This window comes from Meleagris gallopavo, chromosome 2, assembly GCF_000146605.3.
Source record: "Meleagris gallopavo isolate NT-WF06-2002-E0010 breed Aviagen turkey brand Nicholas breeding stock chromosome 2, Turkey_5.1, whole genome shotgun sequence".
Lineage (NCBI taxonomy): Eukaryota > Metazoa > Chordata > Aves > Galliformes > Phasianidae > Meleagris > Meleagris gallopavo.
This window is the reverse complement of record NC_015012.2, coordinates 31,889,780-31,917,485: the sequence shown is the minus strand read 5'-3', so window position 1 is coordinate 31,917,485 and position 27,706 is coordinate 31,889,780. Positions and strand designations below refer to the sequence as shown.

Here is a 27,706-nt window from a genome sequence, read left to right as displayed (position 1 = left end):
AAAAAAAAAACAGAACAGCCATGGAAGCTGAAGCATGATGAATTGAGAGATTGGCATTGTTTGGGTGCTAGGCAAGTCATGTGAAACAAAGATATGCTGTAGACAAAAGTGATATCCTGGAGTGTGTCTGTGAGAATTGGAAGCAGAGTCAAAGCGTTATAATCCACTCAAGAGGAAACTTTGTAAGTGCCTTCTTGTAGAAGTATGCGTAATTTCAAATGCAGAAATTTTCTGTTCTTGCATTCTTCAGCACACCTCAGTTTTTTTCAGAAATGGTAAAATGGTAGAATGATGACTACCCAGTTACACTATTTTTTCTACTCCAAATCTAAGCAGAATAAACTAGTGAAAAGCCTCATAGTATCTGGCTAGTTCAGTATCATGTGTGGATGGTCTGAGGATTTAGGGATGGTTTATTTGTTTTTTATATATGATTGATTTCCATTGTATGTCACACAGTAGTGATTGAGAAAACATCTCCTCCCCTGCCTGTTGAAGTTGCTCCTGAAGTCTCTACTTCGAGTGCAAGTCAAGTAATTGCACCTACTCAAGTTACAGGTATTGTGCTTCCTTTTAAGTACTAAAATAAGTTAAGAAATGACTGTGAATTCCTGACATAGTAACTTGTTCCACATTACTTCAGAATTAGAATAGCTAAGACAATATTGCTGTAGAACAGAAAGAAGTACTCTACGGAGAGGTAGGAAGAAAAAGTACAAAAAAACCCACAGAAATTAGGGTGCTGTCACTAGAACCTGGAGCAGGCCCTCCCAGGATTGTGATTTTTATGCCTGCAAATACATGGTAGAAACAAAAATGAGTAATTCCACCTCATACTGCCCAATCTGCAACTGCAGACCAATAGTCAGTGTGAACTATTGACTCGTGAACAGCAGAGACAAATATGCATTTACAGCATTTTCAGTGGTATAAAAAGATGCACAACTCTATTTTGATGTGTTCAGAGGGGCTGTGATTTATAACTAGAGTTTCTAGGCACTACCACAATTCAGAAAATAAAAGCAAAACTGTATAGTCAGTGAAGTGAATAGTATCAAGCAGAACAGGTATGGTTCAGTCTGGTGTATGTCCTGTCTGAGCTCTATAGACTAGCCAGGCTGTTGGAGGTGGAGGGTTCAAAAAGTGACGAGAGGAAAATCCTGATGCAGGCTTTGCTGTCAGAAAAGTACTCAGCAGCAACCAGATAGAGGGGACAGTGGAGTAGTAAAGTTTAGTGTTACCCTGTCCAGAGGTAGAAGTTGAATGTATAAAAGGCGAGGAAGTGAGACTGAAGAAGTGTATGCTTTTTTTTTTTTTTTTTTCCCATTCAAGACCATGAAGAGGCCTCTGCAGGTAGAGAATATGAATAACGTTAGATACCAGTAAAGGTGTTGAGTGGGTGAGCAAAAGAAATGCTGAGGAGCAATATCACGTTATACTGTGAGCTACTAAATCAAGCTTTGTGGACTAAATAAATTCCAAGTCAAGATAGAAACAGCAAGACAGATTATGTCAGGCTCCAGATGTGATGATGGATGGTGAGTTTTCATCCGCAGGCTGTATTCCTTCTGGAAAACTGTGGTAGAAGTGATTTTTTGGCAGTGGTAGAGAAGGATTATACGTGACCTAAAATCTGTGTTGTTATCCCCATTTTGTCCTTTGACACAGAAGGCAGCTTTTAGAAAGCATCAGAAACCATTTTAGATAACTGGGACAGAAAATCTCCCAGTTAAAGCGGATTACAAAAGACCCTTTCTCTTTGAAACTGAAGCGGACTACTTCCAGTGTGATCTTGCAAGAACTGAGACAGAAGCAAGCAAACTGTGGGCTGTTCTTTGAAACTTCCAGCTTTTCTTTTCTCTCTATAGTTTTTTTCCATACGTGTAGGTTGTGTGAGTGAGTCTTCAGGTCTTCTGTCTTGTCTGTGGAACTATCTTGTCTGCTGTCCTGCAGAAGTTCACTACGCTTTAATATCGAAATGATGATTAACTAGAAAAAAAACTACATTTTTTAAAAGCAACCAGTTTAAGAGAAGACCATTTGTGGAAATTCCCAGAATTTTATGTGTTACACGTGTGGATGGAAGCCAATTTTACCACAGTTCACTTACAGCATTTATAACTGTAGGATTTTTCTCAACCATTTCTTATACCAGAGAGAGTGCCTGCCAGTATGAGAGATGCTAGAATTATGTCATGGCTTTGTAGTTCAGTAATGTCTGTGTATTTTAACTTTCTTTTTCTTATGACGCTCAACTTACTGCTGTCATTAAGTTGAATGCCATTAAATTTGAAACAGCAAGTGTATAGGGAAATCTGCACTGCCGTACTCATGGCTAACCATTTCTTACTCTGTGCATAATTTTCTCTGTTGCTGTTTTTGTCCCATGTATTAAAAGTGATTCCATGTTTGTATATCAGTACCTCTTTCAGGGTTAATTCTGGAGCACCTGTGGAAAAATTGTTCAATTTCATTTGGTCAGATATATTGCAATACTGATCTTAGTACCTCCTTGCTCCAAATCTGTGAATTTTCTTTCATGTTCTAGCATTCAGCCCAATTTTAGCTCTTAGATACTACTTTCATAAATATGTTGATTGAACTATATAGTTGGATAAGAGCTTGCTGATCTAGTTCAACATGCCCTGCAGTCTTCATATTCCTACTTTATCATTGTGTCCCTTAAACTCCTATTTTATCATTATCTCAGCACATAGTGCGTTATCTGAATACTAGAAGTTTTGACCATTCCTCTCCTTGTAATACATGAAGGCTTCTCTGGAAGTAATGCCTCCTATCTTACTATGTTGGCCCATGACGTCAGAGATGGGTGTTGGTGGTATGGCATAGAGGTTGAACCTTCCTGTCGATATTCTGTTTTGTTGCCATGTGACAGATTGCAGCAGAGGGGCAGTCTGATACGGAAGTGCATATGAAGCAAAGGTGTGTCATCGAATTCCTCCATGTGGAAAAAAATGGCTCTCACTGACATTCATCAGTGCTTGCTGGACATTTCTGGAAACCAAACAGTGGTTGTTAGCATGGTGAGGCAGTAGGTGGTGCATTTCAGCAGTGGTGACAGTGATGTGAAAGATGAGCTACAATCTGGATGGCCTTGTGCAGCTTGTCACACCACAAAATAGCATCTGGATCATCTCATTGTTGCAACTTGGCGGATTATGATCTGGGAATTGTGTATGGAGCTGAACATCAGCTTCAATGCATTGGAGACAATGGTGGCCACACTGGAATATTGCAGAGCTTGCACCAAGTGGGTACTACCAATGCCCACACAGGAACAGAAAGAACACTCTATTCAAATTCAAATTTGTCAGGACCTACTGAACCAAGGCTGAAGGTGACAGTTCCCTTGATTGATCGCATCATTACCAGTGGCAAAGACATGATATCACCACTGTGACTGTGGAGTAGTGACATGTGAATTCCTCTCTGGAAAAAGCTCCAGAGGCAGCCCTCAGCATGTAAAGTGATGTGCACTGTCTTTTGGGATAGGAAAGGGATGATTCTTCTAGGTTTCTTGGAACCTGGACAAATAATTCTGACCACTACCTTGTGATACTGACTAAGATAAAGACTCAAACTTTCAGAGTCAGACCAGAGAAGAGGACTCTGCACCTTTCTTCTACAACACCATAACGCCAGGCCTCATATCAGCTTGAAAACAGTGGAGCACATTGCCAATCTTGACTGGACTGTCCTACCACACCCACCTCATAGTCAGGGTTTGGCACATTCTGACTTCCATCTGCTTGGGCCAATGAAAGATGGACTGTGTGGGCAATGTTTTTCTAGAAACTGTGTCATCGTAGTAGTCGTAGAACAGTGGGTCATCTCCACTGGTTCAGATTTTTGAGTGCAGCATGCAGGCTCTTGATCGCTGCTGGTGAAAATGCATGGCTAATGGTGGTGTCTATGTGAAAAGGAGTACTTTGTAGCTGCAGCTGTGCTCTATCAGATCGTGTCATTGTGCTCTTTGTATCTGTTATAGCTTCCACTGAAATAAATAGGAGGCATTACTTTTGGAGAGACCTATATACTTGCATTAGGAGTAACTGATTCTAGTTGTTTGATAGTTGGTTTAACTCGCCAGGACTTATGGAGAATTCTAGAATTTTTCTTCTTGCAGTATGTTGTGCATTCTGTAGTTAACCTTGTAGATATATATTAGTGTTTTTCCTGTTATTCTTCCTTTATAGATTATACCATTTCATATATAACCTTAATTAAATTTGCATTCAGATATATTAATTAGTATTCTTTGCAGTAACATGCGTACTCAGAGAATTTCTGAAACAACTCAAAGAGTTGAGCATCCAGTGCTGCCCATTACTGAATATCCTTATCTTACAAAGACATCCAAGCTGGTAACAGATGTATATTCTGTAGGGGGAAAAAAAAAATCGGAAACCCACCACGGGTATTTTCTTAACCTTTTCCATAAAGATTAAATTGTATTTCTTTTTCTTATATTCTTGTAGTGTGTTTCTGTTTCCATTTATAGATCTGGGATGAGACAAGATGTCACTAGGAAAAGTCTGGATGGTTTCTTTATCTGCCAGATAAATTATCTATTACTGAAGCTCAGGACTTAAAAGCTTCATTTACAGTTGCTTTCAGGCCCAAGTTTTTCTTGGGTTACAGAATATTATGCATTTAAACAACTTTTGGGGAGAGTATAACTTTTGTTTTGTTTTCTTTGTTTAGAAATCAACGAGTGTACGGTTAATCCTGATATCTGTGGAGCAGGACACTGTGTTAATTTGCCTGTGGGATACACCTGCATCTGCTACGAGGGATATAGACTTAATGATCAGCAGACAAAATGCTCTGGTACGAATGGATGCTTTCAAAGATCTGAAATAATCGTGTTATGAAATGTTTGAAATGTAGAGTCTAATCAGGAGGGATTTGTTTTTAGAGCAGTCAGGAGCTGCTTCTACCAAATGCTTCCTAGCTACACGAAAACTGGTTCTTGTATGTCAGATGAAGTTTGCCAGCTTGTCTCTGATACAGCTTTTCACCGCTTAGAACTGAATGTAAATTTAATTAAAGTTGAATGAAAGACTTTCCTTTGTGAGATGAGACAGACCATCTCTTCTCAGTTTGGAATCAAAGTATCTAAAATCACCAAACTGCTTGGAAAAAACACACTTCTGTTCAGAGAAGGAGCAGCCAAAGTAGTGCCTGTTTCTCAGAATGATTTGACAAACAACCAGCTTTTGCATCTGGACTAAATCCGGTCGTTTTGTTAGGCCTTTCCTTTCCAACCACTTGCAGAAAAAGAGAAGGAATACTGTAGGCATCCCAGAAGCACATTAGGAGATCTATAAGTGAGGTCTTTGTCCCCTCAGAGCTACTAAATTGTGGAACAGGGAGCTCTGATGAGAATGAGGAGGAGCCCAGGCTGGCTCTGAATGAGCCATTTCAGATCTGGAAGCAGCTGAATCGATATCTTTCCTCCTTTCAGAGAATGCTGGTTTCTCTGTAACTTGGATCAGGAACACTTAATTATATCATGTTTCCAGATTGTATACCATCAGCTTTTCATGCTACCAGAAATCCAGTATCTTCACAGTGATACGCATACCATCACGTCCAACTATCATATTTTAAAAATAATCTGCATGCACACATGTAGCCAAATGGCAACTTAAAATCCTTCCATTTCCATGAATTGTATTAATGTTCTATGTCCACTTACACTCAGTGCAGTGATTTGAATAGTAATCATGTCACGTTCTTCAGGCCAATGCCTGAAGTCATACAGTCTAAGCCAATAAGTATTTTTTTCCAACCAAAACCATTCAATGCATCTTTTCAAATATTTACAATAATTATAGGACAGTCTTTTCAAAAGCATCACATATGAGCATTGACTGAATCACAACTATGTTATTCTATGGTCTTATATTTTTATTTCTTTTATAGATATTAATGAGTGTAATCAGACCCCTCATCTCTGTTCCCTTGGACGCTGTGAAAATACTGAGGGAAGTTTCCTATGTATTTGCCAAGCTGGATTCATGGCCAGTGAAGATGGAACTGACTGCGTTGGTAATTGCTGCTCTCCTTTATAAAAAAGAAAGAATCAGGAAACTTATCTAAGCTTCCCTGAAATCTCCTTTCACCTTTTTTCCTCAATGTCATTGGTACTGAGCTGGTGTCAGGAAGTATTTTTGACATTGTGGAGAGTATTTGAGTGAGTTGTCCTATTGATCTGTTGTTCGAAAAAAATAAAAAAAAAACCATTCAGTATCATATTTATTTAGGAAAACTACCACTTAGTACAAACACCTTATGTGATGGGAAATAAAAATATTCGCAATTCTTTCTGTCAGCAGCAGTTGTAACAAACTATATTTCTAGATGTAACTGCAAATATCCAAGGATGCTGCAGAGTAACAGAAGCAGACGAAGGTGCTATGATCTTCCTTAGGTTAGTGCTGCCTTGAGCACAAGATGCACCCAGTGGCAAGTAATGTGTTTGCAACCACAGGGCCGATCACTACCTTCTTCCTACCACCTGACTGTTTCTAGAACTTATTCTCTCTTCAATTACAAGCAACAAAGTAAAGACAAAACTGCTCAATAAGAAGAACTTTAGGGCTGTGACCTGCAAACAGCTTGAAAATCTAAGCTTATTTACTAATGTTTATTTAGAGCAGAGTTTAGGGATGATGTGAGCATTTGTTTACTTCATGGTGGAGCAGAGTTTGTCTTAACGTGTTTTTTTCATTTCTGCAGATTTTGATGAATGTTCACGACCTCATACTTGTGGGGAAGGTTTCTGTATAAATACTGTTGGCTCATATAGATGTGAATATTGTGACAGTGGGTACCAGATGAACAGAAGAGGTGAATGTGAAGGTAAGTTTGGACTCTTCACCAGTAGTAACAAAGTAATGGTTGCCAAGCCAAACAAATGCAATACGAGGAGGCATTTGTTCATGTTGTCTGTTTCCCTATCGACTGCTGTTTCTGATTTCAACAGCGAATTTCACGTCTACTTATTTTTAAAGAAAGCAGGCTGTTATGTAGAAATAATAAAATAACTCCACAGAGATTTTTCCATGTTTATTATTTTTCTACCTGATATTTCTTTTAATTCATTTCAACGTTCATTTGCTATTTGTTTTCATGTGTCTTGGCACAGTAGCATTATATCTATTTGTGTTCTGAGTTCTCTTCTCCCATTCTACTCTGTGCTTACTTCCAGGGGTAATTTCTTTAGCTTAGACTTACTGCTGGATTTCTCTCACATTTAGTTTGCCTTCAGGTCATTTAATTCCTCCCTGTGCAGCAGCTAAAAATGACAGAATGTTCAAAAGGGCATTGATCTTGCAATATGTCCTGGACAATTAAGTTAAGTTAGAATTTATTCATATCACAGCAAGTTTCAAACGTTACTGCTGTTTGAAAAGATTATGACTGCCTGCTGCTCAAGGGAGGTTTAGCACTGAGACATGAACTGCAAAGGGAGAATTCTCGGAGCAGGTTAAGCAAGAAACATTTTCAGTTATTTGATGTCTGTAACTGCAGTTCAATTCCTCTTATCTAGATGTAAGATGCTGCAAAGGAATTCCCCCAATGTGGACAAAATCTGGAACAGCTTGTACTGTTTCATCTCAGCACAGTTATTTTAGCATATAACTGCCATGGAATCCTCTAACTATAAAAGTTCTTGCTTCCAAACAGATTGGGTAACAAATGATAAGATGACTATATTTTTTATTAGCTTGGAAATATATATCTAGCAGATATTTCATGTTGCAGGAGATCCTAGGACATCTGAACTTTGTGTTATTTTCCATTGTGACATTTTTGCATTTTTTCTTGTTCTTTTTTTTCCTTTTCATTTTCAGCTTAAACTGTGAACTAAAAACCACAGACAGCTGTTTTATTTTAGTGTAGCTTTTGTTCATCCTTTATTCTAAATTACCTATGACAATAAAATTTTTAACATATTAGGTTCCCTACTAGATAAGCAACATAAAGTTGCTGGGGACATATTTACTGCTCTGAGCATTACTAAGACATTCCTTTTTCTATTCAGACAGGTTTTTTTTTCCTATTTAATAAAACTTCACACACTGCTCTTAAAACTATTTTTCCAAATCTTCTCTGTCAGTAGGGAATCTCTGTGACTAAAATAGGCTAAAAAATCAGAATATCACGGTGCATCAAATTTCTTATTAACTTGTATTTTAAGTTGTGTGGTGGTGTAATGATATGGAATCTCCAAAATGAAGTTTTCTGCTGAAAGTTATTTAAGGTTACTTTGGGGAAAATCCCTCCTACACTAAATCCACTGAACCAAGGAAATGACACATTCAGAGAATCATTTTGTCATGTCATTACACCTACACATTATAGTCAGCCTACCAACAAATTTCAAATTCCACAAATAACTCCTTTCTACCTCCTCCTCACTTCAAAAACAAAAGCAAATATCCTCTAAGCTGTGCATAATACATGCAATTTATTTACACTTACTTGCCCTATCTTAATTCTGTCTTCAAGTTACATACATATACAGTGTTGTGGGCCTGGCTGGGGAGATGTACAGATTGCATGTATGTTCTTCTTGCTGAGCTCAGTGTTCATAGAGTAGTGTTACAGGCAGAGTGGAACATCACTGCAAACAAGTATTCCTATAAAAAACATAGAGGTGAGACCACACCTGGGGCAGTATTGGTGGTAGGTGGACAGTTAGACTAGACAATCTTAGAGGTCTTTTCCAACCTTTATGATTTTATGAAAATCTTGTTGTGATTTTTGTAAAGCTTTGCAGCATTTAGACTTTATTTTGGCAGAAAAATTCTGTACCAAATAATTATTCATGTTGTGTGTTTTGAAGGTGAATGTGCTCCAAGCACTTCTGAGAGCGGTTTCAGAGGAAGGTAGTTTGTTAATTAAAATCTCACAGGTGTTTCATCGAGAAGCATTTGCAGGTCTGAAACTTAGAGGCTTAAGAGGCCTGCTGCTGTTTTTATGAGAAAGTACTCTGTTGGACAGTTGTGATTCTATGAAAAAATGTGATTTGTACACAATCAGTAACTACTTTGGAGGCAGAATGTCAAATCCTCTCTAGGTTGGAGCATTGTCCAATTAAGGTACAGGTGTTGGAGGCAATTTTTCCTCTATGAGCTTCTTCCAAGAACATGGAGTAAATTGCCACCCTTGCACTATCTGTGGTGGAAGCAAGAGTCCTTAATTGCAGGTAGAAAGCTTGGGAAGGGACAGCTGCTCAGGGAGCTTGAGTTAGAGATAACTTATACTGTGTAAATTTCATTAGTTCTTTGCAACGAGCAAAGCAAGTATTTTGTAGGAAAAATTACTGCTGTATAATTAGACCATGTCATAAATACTCAGGTATGGAGCAGGCTGCATTGAGGCTGCCCTCATAATTTAAACTGGAGCATCTAGCCATTGGTCTCTGGACAGCAACATGTCTTTGAATGTCAATTTTTGCATGCAGTCTCTATTAGATTGCATATGCTTCATGTACTGTGGATTTCTGTGGTGCAGGATAAGAAGTTATTAGTAGCTGCTTAGAGCTTAGCCACAAATACTTGAGTTTTTCAGAACCTATCTCTTGCTTTGTCATGAGTAAACTAGGAGAACCAGATTACTTTTTTTGCTTTGCAAAGCCAGTTACAGTTTGTCATTCCAGTGCACTTCCAGAGTTTCCTGAGACTGATGATAGGGGGTACCTCAAGACATTTCAGTGATTAGATGATTGATGTAAACAAAGGAATTCATTCCCATCTAAGCCTAATCTTATCTGCATGTTGTGCAGGGCCTAACCAAGGCATTGCAGTATAATAGAGAATTCAGATTGTTGCATGCACTGTGATCCAGTTTATGTCTTAGCGATGCCTCCTCACTGGTCTAAGTCTGTTCCAACTTTACCTTCCTGTGTGTCTTACAGAAAGTACAGGACTCCTTAAATCTATAAAATTAACACGGTCAGGATAATCACATTACCTTCATTATTCAGTGTTCTGTTATGATTTTGACTTGTATTTCCTTCTGTATTCTCTTTTGAAGACATTGATGAATGCATGACCCCAACTACTTGTCCGGATGCACAATGTATTAATGCTCCTGGCTCTTACCAGTGCATACCCTGCAGAGTGGGATTCAGAGGCTGGAATGGACAGTGCCATGGTATGTTGAGTACTATTACTGTTTCTGTCTCTGATTATGGTTCTTGTTTGGTGATGCTGTATTTTCTATTTCATAAATGTTAAAACCTGATGACAGCATTGTGATCTCTGTACCCATTTCATTAGATAATAAATGAGAATACAATTTTTTGAAATGACTAATTTCTCAGACACAGGAGACACAAGGAAGTCTTGTTTTAATGCAGATAAATGAAAAGACTAGACTGCAAACCATACAATTGTCATTACAAAATAAAATCACTGAAATAAAAATATGTAACTGTAAAGGATTTATTATTGATGAAATGCTAGTAAGTCATTGCTTGGAGGTATTTAACAAACTGAAAAATCATGAGAGTTCTGACACGTCACTGTGTCTGGCAGATTTTTCTATAGAGCATGAGAGTTTGCTCGTGAATCATGTTACTAATACCTTAATCATCCATACTTCCAGCAAATCTTGTATGATTCAGCACATCTTTTAACAGCTTGTCTCACTCTAAGTTAGATTTTTAGGAGGATTTCTCACATATTTTTGTCCATTTGTTCTAATTATTAGATTTTTTTTTCCAAATGAATTTTACCTATTTGAGGTAGGGATAAGGGAATAAATATATGCACTGTGCAAAAAGAAATAAAATCTTTCACTTTTAAGAGCCATTTCCTGTGCTGCTGCTGGAAACTTGGAATTGAACTCAGTTGTAAAAGATGTCCTGTCTGCTCTGTGCACTATATGCATGGTATCTATACCTACATGAAAATAGCCTGGTTGAAAATATGATGGCACATCTTTCACTTATTACATCTTACTAACCAGGTTAGTAGGAGTAGAATGAGTGACAAGAATTCATTGCACGGGTCAGATTTACAAACAAACTTATTCATTTAGGGAATAAGTATTTTTTCTCAGATGCAGATACTTCTATTCCTTTTATTACTGTATTATAACTGCCTTTTTTCTTTGTTTTATGGAATGTTCTAAGCCTAGACATCTCACATCATTAGTGATGTGATCAGTCTTTGTTTTCTATTTATCCTAGACTTACATCATGTTGGAGATAAGATATATACACATTTTAGGAAATGTAACACGGATAGTTTGTCTTAGAGCTTTGCAACATGGTACCATCTAAATACACTGTGAAGGAAAATATTTGCCAAGATATCTATGATGGGTATTTGAGCCCACTGTTCCATAAATTTAGCTGTTTCTAGTGTTAGTTTAGATCAGTTGAAGCTCCGCTGATTTTTCTCAGAGCTGGTTTCACTAATTTCGATTTATTTGCCTCAACTCATTCCTCTGCCAGCACTTGATGTCCTAGAAAGCACAGCATAATAATTCTAGAGTTCTTTAATGCTATTTATAATTTAACCTTCCAAGATTTAAAACCAGGAACATATCTGTTGTTTAACAAAGGCAAGCCTATCAATTCACTTCAGACTTGTGTAGAATATATTAACTGCAGTTCAGCTGGGACCATGCAATGTGAGATGCATATATTGGATGAGACTAAAAAATAAGCACACCCCGCCTCCCTAGGCTGCATCATGCATTTCTATTGTACAAGGACTATTTGAATTTTTTTTTTTTGCCTACTAGATCTGCCATAGCAGAAGACCTGTGAACCTATGCTGTTGTCTTGTCTACTTAGCCAGACAGCAACAAAGTATTACAAAGGCTCAAGTGAGTGGAAAAAAAAGAATTACAGAAGATTTGAAATATAGTTAGCAATAGTGATTTCCTTTGTCTCTGAGAACAAGTAGGCATTGTCAGAGTTCCAAATGTGCAGTACCATGTGAAGAGCCACGAATAACAAATAAATCTGAGGAAAATAGTTTCTGCAGAAATTCATAGTAATAAAAGCTATGATGATGAATTCAAACTTTTTATCTTTTTTCAGCTCTCCCTCTGCTTCAGCTGCCTAAATAGCTCAAGTCTCTCAAATAATCAGTGATTTACGTTAACAGATTTTTCTATGCTTTGTTTTGACAGAAGATATATTTGAGGGTAATATGATTTCTGACATTTAAAAGCAAATGAGATTTAATTTTTTTCTGCATCGGTAAAGCTGTAAAAGATAGCTTTTTCCATAGAAACAGAGACACCTGCTTGCTGTTAACAAAACCCTCAAAATAAATAAAATTAACATTTAAGTGAAATCCATCCCTAGAAAAAAAAGAACAGTACTGGTTGGTTTAGAATACTGAATGAATTCTGACTGGGTTTGTTTATCTTTGTGCTTGTTTGCTCTTTATACAAATTGCATTCAGAAAGAATTTCTGAAAATGTTTAAGTAATGTAGCAATTTTCATGTTGACTACAGAGAGTGGCCTACTGAGTTAACTAAACTGAGGGGGAAAAAAGTCTCCCTTGGAAAGAAAGGTTAGTTTGTAACCATAGGAGTTTAAAACAAGAGTTTAAAACTTTTGTTACAAAGGCTTAGCTCACTGGGATTGCTATACACAGCCTATTTAGACAGACTACCCTTACAAAATGGACTGCTTGAAGATTCAGAAATTCCATTGAAATCCCTCAGTGTTGGTTACATTCTTTAGAATCTAGCTTCCTTAAATGCTTCTGAAAAACATTATCTGGTACTGTTTCACAGGCATGGGTTTTGTATACAGTTTTGAGTTACACACTAGAGAACTCCTGCACATTAATTGCCCTAGCTTTAAAAGACAGCAAAAACTCAACAGCAGGAAATGTGGTTGAGTTCTGTACTTTCCTCGGTATATTAACACCAGGTGAACAAGCAGAGGCAGCAGCAGGTAGGGGGCTCTGACAAGAGCACATTTAAAAAATGCTTTAAGAGAGAACAGCTTCAAACACAGCCCTTCCAGCTTGACCTACGTCTGCAAGGGATTTTGCTGGACTGTTCCTTGCAAAAGCAGAAGGATTAGCAATAACTGTTAAAAGGTATTGGCAGCTGCCAGTGCTTTTATCATAGCCAGGTATATTTCCTAAGAGTGCATCTATGGAATGCAAGAAAGTGCCAGCACTTGCTGGCCTCTTCTCTGCACTACTGTCACTGTAGTTTAAGACACTGTGAGGAAAATTATGGGCAGAAGTAACTTCAGTTAGGTAAGAATGACATTGGCATACCATTCATGATACAAAACACATTGGGGAAAAAAAAATTTCTCAACTGCAGTACTAGGATGAAAGTGGTGTTTTGGCCGTGTGGCCTGTGAGCATACTTGTGTCTGAGCACTGGCCAACTCAAGTCTGACAGAAGTTGAATAAATTCCCAACCCTACCTGAGAGATGGTTGTATTCAAGTTAATAATATATTTTTACTTTCTTCATATTCACAGATATAAACGAATGTCAGTATGGCAATCTCTGTGCAAATGGACATTGTGAAAATATTGAGGGGTCTTTCAGATGTATTTGTGGCCAAGGTTTCAAACTCTCTGCATCAGAGGATCAGTGTGAAGGTAGGAAGGAATACGATTAAAATTCATAAAGTGGCACTTTTTCAGTAATGTTTCGTCTAATGGCATTCCTCTTAATGGAGACACAACAAATGTATCACACTGAGACTGCATAACCAAGCATGTAAGAATGTGGATTTCTATTTTATGACTTCCGTGGTCACAACTGTATTTTTTGGTGAATTCTTATAAAACATCTGGGGTTATAAACCAGATCAGCAATGTTTAGTATTATTTATATTGCTTGTTTGGAGTTCCTGCAAAATGCTTGACATTTCTGTCATTTTAGAGATCTGGGGACTGTTGCTTTTGCTGCCTTAAACTTTTATTGTGGTATTTGCTTATTTGCTTTTTTTTTCCATTCTTTTTTTTTTTTTTCATGTCAGGGAGTGGAATCAAAAACCCAGGCTTAGAACCCCAAAGTGTGTCAATTAAATGCTGAGCTGACACCTGCTTTGCTATTGCTGCTTTTTGAGCAGCATGCTTAGAGGGACTGTGTAATATTTCCAAAAACTGTACCTGCACCTCACAGTGTTGGGTCCTGCATTTCTTCCACATATGACATTCCTGCCATGGCTGCTCTGATGGATCAAAATTAGGTCTGATGTCAGAGCTGAGCAGTCTGAGAGGAAACATAGAGAACATATATTAACCATGAATATCCCTTTCCTCCTTGAGCAGGCATTAGGACTCTTGCAACCTCTCCACCAAAAGTGAAAATCTGAGAGAATGTCTCAGAGAAGCTGTGGAAGCACACAGAAATCCGAGTTTCTTGTCGATTGTTTTTTCTTTTCCTTTTTTTTCTTTTTCCCTTTACGCAAGCGTCTGTGTATAGCACCAAACACATTCGGACTTCTGAGTGCTAAAATAATATAATAGAACTGAATAATCATTCATTTAACTTTGTCAGGAAATTTGAAACAAAACAACACTGTACGTTAAATGGCGTGAGTGAGTTAAATGTGCTGTCCAGGACACAGAGCAGACCGGTCTTGGGGAAAGTATGTAGACAAAGTTTGACTGCTTCCTCTGAGCCTTTCATGGAAAAGAGCCCTTGCCAAGCTACACTGGCATGTGCAGACAGCTCTTCTTAAAGTGCACCCTTCTCAAGTCAGGGTCTGTACATGCACCCAGATACTTCATGCAGCCCCAGAGAATTTGGTGATCCTTAAATTCAAAACTTCTCTGGTCGCAGGGGACCACGACTCAAGAAAGAGATTAGGCTGTGTAGCTATCACACAGACCAGAAAAACCTCTGAGTAACTTTCTCCTGTTTGCATTATAGAATATTCTCAGAACAACAGGCACCCATGTCTAAATGCTAGAAGTGACTAACAACCTGTCATATAAATTTAAAACATTTGTTAAGAAATTGTAATTATAAATGAGAGAGGGAAAAGCAGTTCCTAGCTTATGCAGAACACACAGTAAGTTCTAAATTCAGAGTGCTGCTCTCCTCCACTATTTTGACTTTTCCATAGGAAAATTTAAACTTAGTGTTCAAATCCATTTGGTAACCCAGGCTGACCTCACATTATGAGAACTTAAAGCGCTGAGGGATTAGCAGTGGTTGTGGAAGCAAAGAGACATTTCCCCATACTTAGAGGATTAATACTGTTACAAGGCAAGTATTTAAAGGAGCCTCAATGTACAAGTTAACAGGGGAATGGCCTGTCAGTGTGCATCTTAAAACCACACCCTGTTAAAAGGTGGTGAGCTGGCTGGAAAAAAATTTTGTGGGTTTTGCTGACTGATTGGAGCAGTTGGCTTGTTACCTTTGCCAGAGAGAAGAGAAACAAAAGTAGCTCTCAAGCAATATGTCTGTGCGTGTACTTGTGTGTCTGTGTGTATTTGCATGTCCACTGTGGGATATATTGACACTATGGGAGAGAATACTGAATGCAGTCACCTCGAGGGAAACATTCTATCTGCAGCTTCGGATATTTTTATGCACTGTATTGTCTGCTGCATTTGTAAATAAAATTAAGAGAAGCAATACTTGCTAATGACACTGTGCTTTGCTATTTTGTTCAGAGATGTTTTTTTGGCACTATTTGCTCAGTAATCTGTATTTTTGATGTGTCATGTCATCCCTCTCTCTTCTGCTACAGATATAGATGAATGCCAGCACAGATCACTGTGTGTCAATGGACGCTGCAGGAACACAGAAGGGTCTTTCAGATGTGTTTGTAGTGAAGGTTACGTGCTGTCTGCTACTGGAGATCAATGTGAAGGTAAGTTTGTGGACATAAGCTATTGATTCATTTTTTCAAAAAGATCTTGAGTATTTCAGCTGTAGGCATGAACTCTTCTGTGAATGGGACAGAAAAATACATTGCTTCTTTTCTTTTTGATACTCTACTGTCCACTAATTTAACAGTTCTCATCTGCACAGGTACCTATTTATGGTTTCTTAGAAACAGTCTCTGTCATTTTTCCACATACAAGAAATCAGTATGTGTGTTGCCAACAGTAAGGCTAGAAGAGCAGTTGGCACTGATACCAAAAACAATTCACCTTTTTCAAATCTTGTTGCTTATGCAGAGGTCTGTGTTGGATTCTCTATTACAAAAGCTTCTGCCAGCAGACACTGTTCACATGGGGGCCTGCTAAGTGAAAACCTCTTCAGTTGGTTTTGGGAACATGTAGCCAGTCACTGCAATCCCACATGTGCAATTGCAAGAGAAATGCACAGTTTCAGATGTGCTCCAGAGGAATCTGCTGGTGCTCACAACTTTCACTGTCTCAGAAGGGAATCTGTGTGCTGTGCTTTTAAAAACAAAAGAAGTGAAAGTGTTAGGCAAATGTAGGGAGAAATGCTAGGTTACAAAAAACGGCCACATTCTATTTTCTCTCAAGTCAGGCAGCTTAATGTCCAGTAATCAGGAAACAGATGTGTTATTTTATTATGATCATTATAAGTATAGCCTTTTGCTGCAGTGCTCGCAGTGACCCTGAGCATGTGGAATTTCTTGCTGAAGAGCTCCAGAAACAGCTCTACCTCCATTGCTTTCTTATCTCCCACCCTCGGAGGAAAAACTCTGTTAAGCTCTTGCCATAGTTGTAGTATTAGCGTATATAATCTTTCCAATCCCTGGTGTGCTTTTTGTAGCTGCTAATAGCAAGGAAATGAGATAACTGCTTACTGCTGCTTTACCTGCTGTGTGTTCTGCTGTTAGGTTATTGTTCACACAGAATCTAGGAGGCAGTTACCACTTTCTCATACAGAGCAGTACATCAGGAACACTCTTCTTCCATTGATTAGGATAGAAGAGCATTTCACCCAGAGCTGACTCAGGGCTGTTTCTCAAGACAAACTTCTGTCAGACCAGACTTATAAGTGCTGCTGTTGAGGGATTGTCCACGTTTAATGAGTGGCAGCATCTCCTGAAGTTCTCACCAACAAGAAATGAGGGTATCTTTTAATCTCTTCAGTACATTGATACCCTTTGGTACTGATCTGTTTGGAGAGTCTGGTCATAGAAGAACATAAGATCTTCTTGGAGTTCCTGGTGAATTACCAGTATCGCTTGCATCAGCTTCAAGAAATAGGAGCTGATAATGCATGGCAGTGGAAAATTGTGACAAAAAATGTTGCTCCCTGTTGGCTTCAACACATTCAAGAGTTGTGACTGATGTAGAGGTGCTGTACCAAGAGTCAAAGAAGAGCGTGGTTAAACGAATCACTGGTCCAGCCTGTGTCCCAAAGACAAAACAGGCTCTCTTATTCCTGACGGATACTCATTTAACCTGCCCTCAACAGGCTTCAGCAGATGAGATTCCAGAGATCTCTTCATCCTGTCCATCTTAAAAAAGAAACAATATTCTTTCTTTTGTCTCTGCATAATGGGAGAGAGAGGGTGGAAGGGAGGGATGCAGAACTGTTTCAAGCATTTTGATTGCTTCAGCAAGAGGCCTTACAAACCATTAAGTCTGCAGAGAAAGATGTTTTATTAGTAAATTCTGTTAACAGAGTGTGAGCTTAAAAATAATTTGTTAAAGCATCTTGTAGTGAGAGAGAGCAAATGAAATAAAGAAATTAATTTACATCCATTGTAGTTTCTGTCACATCTCCTCTGACTGTTTTCATACCAGTCATGGTAACTGCTGCTGCTTTCCATCACTGTGCCATGGGCTGTCAGGAGAGGTCCATGCTTTATCTGTTCGTTGTTCCCATTCAAGGGCAATTTTCAGGAAAGAAATAATTATATTAGCTCTTAAGGCAAAAGAGGAGGAATTGGATCACACAGGAAAAATGAGTAAAGCTGTTCTCTTAGTCTGGAGTCTTTGTCTCATTCACAAGATTCTGTAACCAAGTCTACAGTGACTTCACTCAGTGACAAAGCGGTTAATATCTGCGGAGGCAATTTGTTCACTGAAGATTTTCATATTAAAAGTTGTGCACAAAATCTGTTAACTTCTTGAAGTTGAAGAAATTCCATGCTTGCATTATATCCCTTCGCTACTTTTGGAAGCATGTGATACTGCTGACTGTTTTTGCAACTTGGAAACTGTATTTGAAAAGACAGTGCTAGTTCTACTCTCTGTAAGAATGCTTTGTGTAACCGTTTTATATGCTGTAAGAACACTTTTCCTGTTCTTCCTCAGCTTAAGAAATACTTACATGCATCAGCTGAACTTACATACAGACTAGAAGAGAGCTTGTCTAAAGTACTTGAGGCTCAGCTTGTCTAAAGTACTTGAGGCTCCGGTTTTCCCAGCAGCTTTCAGAGATGTTGTTAGCCAAAATGCTCTAGACATGCACCTGTGAAAGATGATAAAAAGCACTGAACATTTCAAGCATTACTTACTGTCTCTGCTTTTCCTTGTGATTGAGTACCCTCTCCTGTGGTTGCTGCCCACTCTGTTCAATCAGAGAACAAGAGGTTTGCATCCTATACAGAAAATAATGAATTTTGACTGAATTTGGCAGAAAATGCTTTCTTGTTGTGAGACTTGGCATTAACTCGGCACAGGGGAGTCGTTAATTTTTTTTCAGGCTCCCAGTCAAAATTAATTGCTGTTTTTTTAAATAAACCACAATTTATTTCTTAGTTGAAAATGATTACAAAACATGTGGTTATCAAAAGGTCGTGAGTTTGTCAGCATTAAGTGCAATTTTATCTGCCATAACAATCTTTTATGCAAGAAAGCTACTACTTTTCCTTATTTTAATCAAATAGATTAAATCCCAAGTATGTAACTGAGTAATTAGTAATTACTCAGTTAGTAATTAACAATTAGTAATTATGCACATTCTGCACATTCTAATGTGCAGAAGCAAGTTACTTATGTTTCTTTTGTTCTCTTATTTTCTGTTTGCTTTTAAAAACCAAACTGTAGAATATCACTGGAATGTAGGTGCTTTCTGAGTTAATGCTGTACCTGCACTCCATTTTCTCAATGAAAAGACTTTTGGTGGAGACAATGCCTAGTATCTTGTTCTTTAAATATTTGGTTGCTTTGTATCTAATTTCTAGCCTGAAACTTGCCCTGCTGTGTGTCAAGCAACATGTTTAACCTGTGAATGTTGACTGCATACAGTGTGGCCTGTGTCCTACAAACCTGTCCACATGGTTGTTGCGTGAATAGTTCCACAGGCACATCTTGTCTGGTGTGGCACACCACTATGTCTGGGCTTGCACGTGCTGTGGACAAGATCCAAGTCAGATCACTTCAGGCTCAGCAATCTTTGGTCTAAACATGTCTGAAGATATATATTTCAAAATACGGGTTTGCATCACTAGGCATGTTTTGTATCTATCTTCTAAATCTACAGCTGGTTGGATTTTTGTACTACTCTAACATCACAGTCACTATTAAAGTAATAGAGAGATTGATATAAAGGTCATTTATGATAGTTTTCATTAGTGATGCAGATGGCACATACTAGACGTGCTTGGTAAGAAGAAATGTCACAAACTCAAATTTTAAAGCTTTTTAGAAATAAAGCAGTTTGACAGTATGATGAAAGAAATTAAAAGGACATTCTATCACACACTGTTATTAAAGCACGTTGTAGCTTCAAGTTGATAAGTATCACTTAAGAGCTTTGTCAGCTTTTGTGTCATCTAATTACTTGGTTACATTTTTATTTCAGATATTGATGAATGCCTTCAAGACGGAGATATTTGCCTTGGAGGAACCTGCATGAATACCGACGGATCTTACAAATGCTCTTGTCTAGATGGTTTCCAGCAGGTAGCCAATAGGGGATGTGAAGGTAGGAAATAGCTGTTAAAAATAATTGGGTCATTTTTATAAATGTGCAAGTCTAAAATCATAATTTGTGATGGTCATCAATCATGATAATGAGGATAAATTATTTTTGTTTATGATTGGTAGTATTTTCATATTCTTTTCACTTAATACCATTGTCTCTAAATACAAACTGAAAAATTATTTCAAGAAGCTTAAATTTTAGCCTTCCTAACATGAAAAAAAAACCCTGCTAGAATTAAGATTAGAAAATTAGATTCAGTGCTGCAATATCCCAAATTCTAGGAGCATTTATTTTGACAGTATCTTCTGCATTTGTGAATTGATGTTGTAACAGAGCAGCACAGCTCATGTCAAATCACATCAGGTAAACATGTTTCATCCCTAACACATTTGGCAGCACTTGGTGGAGGACAAGAAGGAAGAGAATGTGTAACCTGAGGCTAAATCGACATTGCCAAGCCCAGAAAAAGTACTTCTCAGCTTTCGGGTCTAAAGAATCCTAACTGTGTTGACACAACACCTAGACATGCCCCAGCACTCCCTTTTACCTTCCATTTTTATGAGACACGAAGCGTGATACTAGAATTGGAAATTGGTAGCATGTTCTTGCTGTTGTTGAGCTGTTATAGGATTGAACAGTACAATTTTTACTAGTCAAAGATGGAAATCTTGAACATATTTTCTTGTCCTGTATTGTGGACTGGGCAGAACTAGCCATACTAATATAATAACTGATTACCTTTTTTTTCCCAATCAGTACCCTTCAGAATAGTTTACACAGTGGTAAAATGGAAAAAAATTTAAATGACTGAAATCAGTTCTTATCAGAATTCTGTAATAACAACAAAAATACATTAAAAAAAATTAACAGAATTTCAGATGGAGTGATAAGGAGTATGGCAGAAGACCAAGACAATAGGCCACTATGGTAGAGTGATCACATGATAAACTTGATATGAGCATCCAACGCATATTTTAATTTAGTGAGGTGCATACTGAAGAAGGAATCTTGGTCATACGGGCAGTTTAGTGAATTTCCTTCTGAAGCACATTGACTGAAAAGGATGCAGGGGTCAGAGATAGGTAGCTAAATATGAGCTTTCACTGCAACCCTGTGGCCAGTAGGACTAATGCACTGCTTGAAAGATTGAAAAAGCAGAATATCTAGCAGGAGCATGCACAAATTATTTACCTCTATTTTGCAACTGATGCAACTGCTCTTGGCACACGCGACATTTGGGAACTCACATTTCAAAATGAATGCTGATGAGCTGAACAGAGTTCAGAGACGAACCCAAATAAATAATGGCTGGAGGTAAAAAGGACTGAGTGATTTTAAAACTTTTATTTTGTCGAAGAAAAAAATGGTAGGTGATTTGATCACAGTCTGATTCCCTTCAAAGGAAGTCAAAATTCAAAGTAGAGAGCTGTTGAATTAAACTGGCAAATGTATCACAGAATGCAGTGTCTGCAAAGCTGCATCTGTACTAATTCAGACTAGAAATTAGGAACGTGTATTTTGGTAAGGAGCAAAGTTAGAGTCCAAAACATCAGAAAGTATGTAGAGTTCTCTTAAGACAAATTTAAACTTTTATTTCCCTCACATTGTTGTTTTCCTGTTTTTTAATACATTATTTTACCCTTGTGTAATGAACTGTTCTGGCAGTTAAAAAAAAAACCACACAGCTCAGTCCTGAGAGCAGCGTGTGTGCTAAGAAGGCATCACGCTGCCCTTGTCATTGCTGACCTTGCAGGACTTAGACAAATTCAGAGCTTCACAGAGTATCTCATTGCATTGACCTTGAATTCAGAGAAGACTTTTCCCTTTGCACCTCATACAGATACTGCCTTTCCTCGAGCTTTTTCTTTCCACTTGTGCCATGCCTTCAGGACACTAGCCTAGAAGGATTTATACAGGATACAATCAGCCTGCATCTAAAGAAAATTTATAATGCGGTCATGGGACTTTAAATGATAGATCTGAAATCATAACTTACCTATTCTATCAAAGTTATTGTCTGCTTCAATGCATTTTGTGTGGCTGTAACAATAGCTGGAATCTAAACAACTAAGACAGTGAAGAGGAATAAATTCTGCTCTCCTGTTCTGATGGATGGATGAGCCTCTCATGTAATTGTTTTTTCTAAATTTGTGTAATTTGTGTTTGATCTCAGCATAGTACTTCTTAAAAAGGTTTCTGTTCAGCAAAATACAGAAGTTCAGTTACAAATCTTTTTCTTATAATTCTAGTAAACATAGCATCTCCTGAAAAAATGCATGCAGTCTTTTAAGTTCTGATGGCAGGTAAGGTAAAACATTAATCAGAAAGAAATGCTTATTTTCCAGATGCAAAAGTAAGTTCTAAATGCAGTATTTGAAAAACGCTTTCTAAGTTAAAAACAAAGCAAGCAAACAAACAAATAACAGTGATTACAAACTCTTATATACAAACATTTTGGGGCCATTCCCCATGTCCCAAAAAAAAGAATTGGCTTTAAATTATAAAATATCAACTGAATGGAAAAGATTCAACTCCAAACCTGCTGATAGCACATGGGGTCAGATGAACAAGCTAACCAACACAGAGCAATCAAGAAAAACAGTAAGATGGAGCCAGCTGAGAATTCTCCTAATAGAGAATAAATGTTGGCTTGTATAGAGATCAAACTGACATTTCAGACATCATTTTCATCTGCTCATCCTCACTGCAGACAGCAACACATGGAGAGTATGAGACATCTGAACATACAGTGTTTAAAAACGATCCCACAGGATTTGCTTGCTCCTGAAAATGAACATGATTTGCATAGCTGGTAGAAATGAAAGCTACTTTTTAAGAATAATCAAACTTAGGATTGGTGTTATGGGAATGATTGCTGCTTGCAAAACTGTTAATCTCTCTGCTTTCAGATATCAATGAATGTGAGAGATCTGACCTCTGTTCACCTCATGGAGAGTGTCTAAACACAGATGGTTCCTACCAGTGCATATGTGAGCAGGGCTTTTCTGTGTCTGCAGACAGCCGAATGTGTGAAGGTGAGACAAGTCACAGTAACTCGTGAGCTTTCCCTTGCATTCCCACTGATTTGCTGACTGGCTGGGGCAGGTGGGGGAGCAGCAGTCAATTTTTTATGTAATGTTCCAGAACCATTATTAACTCAGCAATCTGACACCTAAAGGTCTTTTCTGGCTTTTTTCTCTTAAATGCATGATGTGATAAATTGCTGTTTGCGTCATAAATAAGTATAACATGAAATATACAAAATGGGAGACACAATGGAGCTCACGTTTGTTAGAAGCTGTTAGAAGCTTTACTTCTCTTGACTTACAAAAATTTTACCATCTTAATTATATATTTTTTATTTTTTGAGCAAAAGAAGTCAGTGAAAAAGAAATACAGATCTAAGTATGGCCAATGATGGCAAAGATGAGAATGATATTCATATGTTAAGATATGTGAAATCAGCAGACATCTGCAATAATATGAAAATCTTTTCAGAGTGAGAAATCATTTCTATCATCTAGCAACAGAGAGAGAAGTAATACATATAAAACACAAGTAAAAAGATGTTAGAATTCAGGCTACTGAGGAGTTTCAGATGGGTAGCCCTTACTGCCATTTAGTGTCATTTAGTTTAAAGTGTCTTAGGTGCATTAGCAACAAGCCTGAGCTGCCTGAACGTTCTTATAGTTGGATGTGAGACAACAGAACCTTCCTTAACAACACCTTGACAATCAGCTGAGGCATCCATGCAACAGAGCTCCAGTGAGAAACTGCAGTAAAATGCTACCTATGATAGAACTTCATACACTTTGAAATGGCAGAAGTTTAAGTAAATCTTAGTGATTAGATCTTTACAGTGATACAGCTTACACATCATATGCAGGTGTGCTCATACGAGTATTTTTCATATCAGGTTGTAAAAGTAATAACACCACTGAGAAACATCAGCAAGAAGTCTAGAATTTACATCAAGCTAGGATTGTTATTTGGTTATTGTATGAGAAAATACCTTGTTCCTAGAAAGCACACGCTTTCTAATGATTGCTACTCTACTGCACTTAATTTGAAGCAGGAGACTTGAGTTCAGGATACCAAGGAGATATGTGGTTCTGTGACAGTTATAATGGCAGAAAATATAAATTCCCCTGGATGAAGAATGGCTGTGCTTATGGATGAAAGGATTTTTCAAGGCAGGAAGTCTTGTGGGGAGAGTAATAATTCTGAAGGGGAAAAAGTCTGTATATGCAGTAGTAGTTCAGCAGAATGCACACAGAGAAGATGACCTGGGCAGGGATAGCTCAGTGTTAAAACCTTGCAGTAGTGGATTCCAAACATCCAAAACATAAGCAAGCTGTTCCCTATCCTAGATTATAAGCCAGTATATTCTCGTGTGAATGATTTTCCATGGGCCAGCTCTTCTCATCAGTTTGCTAAGGTCTAATGAAAAGACTCTTCCTTCTACGGAGAAGATGCATGGAAACCTCTGTAACATTTACTCACTCTACTTTTAGCAGAGGAAAGACAGAATTATTATTGGAGCTGAACTTGTTAAAGTAATTTGATAACTAAGGAAATTAAATTGGTAAGGGAATATTGTTATGCTGGTGTAAGAGAATGTGTCTATATATCTAGATACAGTATGACATCAAACACACTATTTGTGCTTTACCTATTGCTGATAACTAAAAACTCCTGTAGATATTTCGTTGCTTTTTCATCTCTAAATATTTACTTTATTTGTCATAACGTTATAGAAAAACTTGGCAATTAGACCAGAGGGGATAACTCTGAATAGGCCCAGTGACAGATGGAGAAGCCTATATTGTATGATTTCAAGTAATGGGGCAATTTCCAACTTTTCTGGTAACCAGTTGCTAAAATCATGTTCTTAGACTCTTTTGGCAGCACGCACACATTTCACTCTCTCTTTATGTAGGATATGGTTAAATACCTTTGGTTTCTCATCAAGAAAAATAGCAGCAGGTGTTCTGCCTCACTGTTCAACATAGGTTTAAAAAAAGAAAGAGAGAAGAATGTAGCTTGCTTTTAGTAGAAACCAAACATTTTTTCCAAATCAGTTAGAAGAACATTTACCAGCCTTATGGAATCAAACTCTCCGAAATTAAGAGACAGCACTGAACAGAAACACAACTTAAAAAGTCCGATTTTAGGGGATAGACCAGAAACTGAATCCTCCCTGTCTTGATCTCTGACAGTTAATTAGTTGTTAGACAGTTAATTAGGCAGTTGTTAGTGAAGGGTTACTATCACATACGGGACAGCAGTACATAGGTAATTTCATTAAAATTTAAAAGCCTGAATTTTACTAAATAGAAAGGAATGAAATCAGCAGATAGATCTGTTTCCAGGAGCATGAGTAGTTTTGGAACATTTTTAGTGAAGAATAAAAAAAAATACAAAACCAGGTCACTGTGCTTCACAAGTAATTGGTGTGTATGGAATACAGATCAGACTTCAGCACTTGGAAAAGTATTTTAATAACTTGGTGAAACAGAGGTACTTCTAGTCTTCTGAAGCAGCAGCACTCGTTTTTTACTGAGACTAGTTTCTCCATTCTGTCATTTCAATAATAACATTTCTAGAGTTGAAGAAAATTATTTAAGGGAAGCACTGATGACTTCAGTGCTTAATTAATATTCACTGCTTAGTTAATATTTGATTTTGATGTCAGTTTCAAGAGTCAGCTTGCAAAAAGACAAAATGAAACAATAAGATTAGAAACAGAAAGAATGTGTGACATTCCAGGTATTGAGAAAGGACGTGGCTTCAATCTGCAGAAGCTACTGTTCTTTACACAAAGTGCCTCTGAATTTATCTCCAGTTAAGTGAGTGAGGATAACTGTTTATGCCATCAGAGAAAGAAGTTGAGGAAATTTTGCTGGATTCAGATGCTTTTCTGTACCTGGAGAACAGATTTTCCATATCTCCAAGCCGTTTTTGTATGAATTTAATAATTCTTTGAAGAGTCAGAAACAATAACAACATAAAACAGTAAGAAGCCTATGTGGTTCAGTTCTGGTATGGAGTTTTTATGGCTATGGCCAAAGCAAACTGAACAGCTGTGCCTGCTTCCATGGTGTAGACAAACTTTTGTTGTGGTGGTGACATTTCACTGCTTCATGGCCCCAGGCTCAGCAATTTGACTGTGCCGTGCTCTCAGAACAGGAGGCTCTTAGAGCACTCCATAGCTCACTGTGGAGCTCTCTGGGGTTCCTATAGAGATATCTTACCCAGGTGGTTGCTAGTCAACTGTGTTGGCAAAAACTCAACTTAGAGGTTCTCTGATGCTGAAGTCAATGCCCTTCACTAAGCGCTTCTTCTGTTCTCATGTCAAATCTCATCTTTCTCTCAGTGGCTCCCTCACTTTTCCCTCTTTCTGCTCCAAGCCCACAGCCCCAGTGTCAGCATCAACAGGCATTCCAAAATAACTTACATATTCCTTCAGAGCTTTCCAATGTCTGCTTGCCCTCGGTTGCCGTCTTGTAAATTTTATGCAGCAGGCAACTTAATTTTCACCAAGTCTCTGATTAAATACTGAGGTAAGAAAGCTTTTGCCAAACTTGGATTCAGGCATTCATCTCCAGAGTGCCCGTGTGAGCTTTGTTTCACAATGAATAAAGAATAATCACAAACTTCACCAACTTTCTTAACGTTTCCTGATAGAGATGTGTTAGGGCAATAACTGCTTTTTAACAGGACACTAAAGAAATAGGAACACAAAGGGAAAAACAAGAGTCTGTCTTACCATATCACAGTATTTCAATCATTGCCTCTAGATGACCAATCTCTATTCAGATATTCACTGTCCTGATTTTAACTTGGAGGTTACGGACAGCCCTGGAAGTCTCAGAACACAGCTGTTCTTCTAAGCAGCGTACAAAACTGACCCGACAGAAATTCTGCAATGTAAATTGATACCAGTGAGATTTAAATATTTGTGCCTGAGGTTAAATATTCCTTCACCTTGTTCACATTGGCAGAAAACAGCAATGGATTGTTGAGTTGAGTAGGATCAGGCTTGAGTGCATGAGCACTGCCTTTCTTTACACCTTGATGATGTTAGATCAAAGGAGATTTGGTTATAGCAGGCAGCACTGAGTCATGGATTCTAAAACAATCATAATTAGAGAGCTACTTTAGTGACTGTATAGACATAGGATATATTTATTTCATATTTAATTTTTTCCCTTGCTCTGTCTCTATATAGCAAGAGAATTGCCAATTACAAGGCTCATGCTTTACAGCGTCATTAAAGGAACAAATGCCCTTTCCGGCTGTAAAACAAGCGTCCTTTGAGTGAGCTGTCTAGACAAGGAAAAACATTTGGTGCTTGGACCTTCTCTGTAATTTCCCATGCACTGAAAGATCCAGTCATGTTCAGACTGTGTACTTTTTTAAAAACAAAGCCATCTCCTGCGGACATACTATATACTATTTATACTATATTAGGACACCTGCTACAATCCCAAATTTTGTTTCTGCAGATTTTCAATGACCTTAGTCAATGACCTTAGTTTATTGAAGAGCACAATCCATTCTCCTATCTGTTTTCTTTAATATTTAGGTATTCAGTAAAAGAAACACTATAATTCATGTAATTCCAAAATCCCCAGTTGTAGTCTCTCCTGTCTGGACTTTCAGCAGTGTGAACATCCTGTGGCTCAGGAACGTCTGTTATTAAACTATAGCTGGACACTGAAAATACAAGCACAGCATTATTGTCTGTTTTCTTAAATTCCTGGCTGTCAATCCACCACTGCTTACTCAATTTGAATTCCCCTAACAGGGTTTTCTGAATAAAAGATATAGTGTTAAGACTTTTTTTTTTACC

General features: G+C 37.9%; 1 protein-coding gene across 1 annotated transcript in view; it reads left to right on the top strand.

The window, feature by feature from the left end:
* Positions 1-27,706, top strand: part of LOC100542113 (latent-transforming growth factor beta-binding protein 1) — a 63,135-nt gene that overhangs the window by 7,668 nt on the left and 27,761 nt on the right. Inside the window, exons 6-14 of the mRNA XM_010706882.3 lie at positions 463-558; positions 4,726-4,851; positions 5,950-6,075; positions 6,766-6,888; positions 10,072-10,191; positions 13,509-13,631; positions 15,740-15,862; positions 19,729-19,851; positions 22,761-22,886. Of these exons, the coding sequence (XP_010705184.1) occupies positions 463-558; positions 4,726-4,851; positions 5,950-6,075; positions 6,766-6,888; positions 10,072-10,191; positions 13,509-13,631; positions 15,740-15,862; positions 19,729-19,851; positions 22,761-22,886 (1,086 nt within the window). The remainder of the gene's footprint in view (positions 1-462; positions 559-4,725; positions 4,852-5,949; positions 6,076-6,765; positions 6,889-10,071; positions 10,192-13,508; positions 13,632-15,739; positions 15,863-19,728; positions 19,852-22,760; positions 22,887-27,706) is intronic.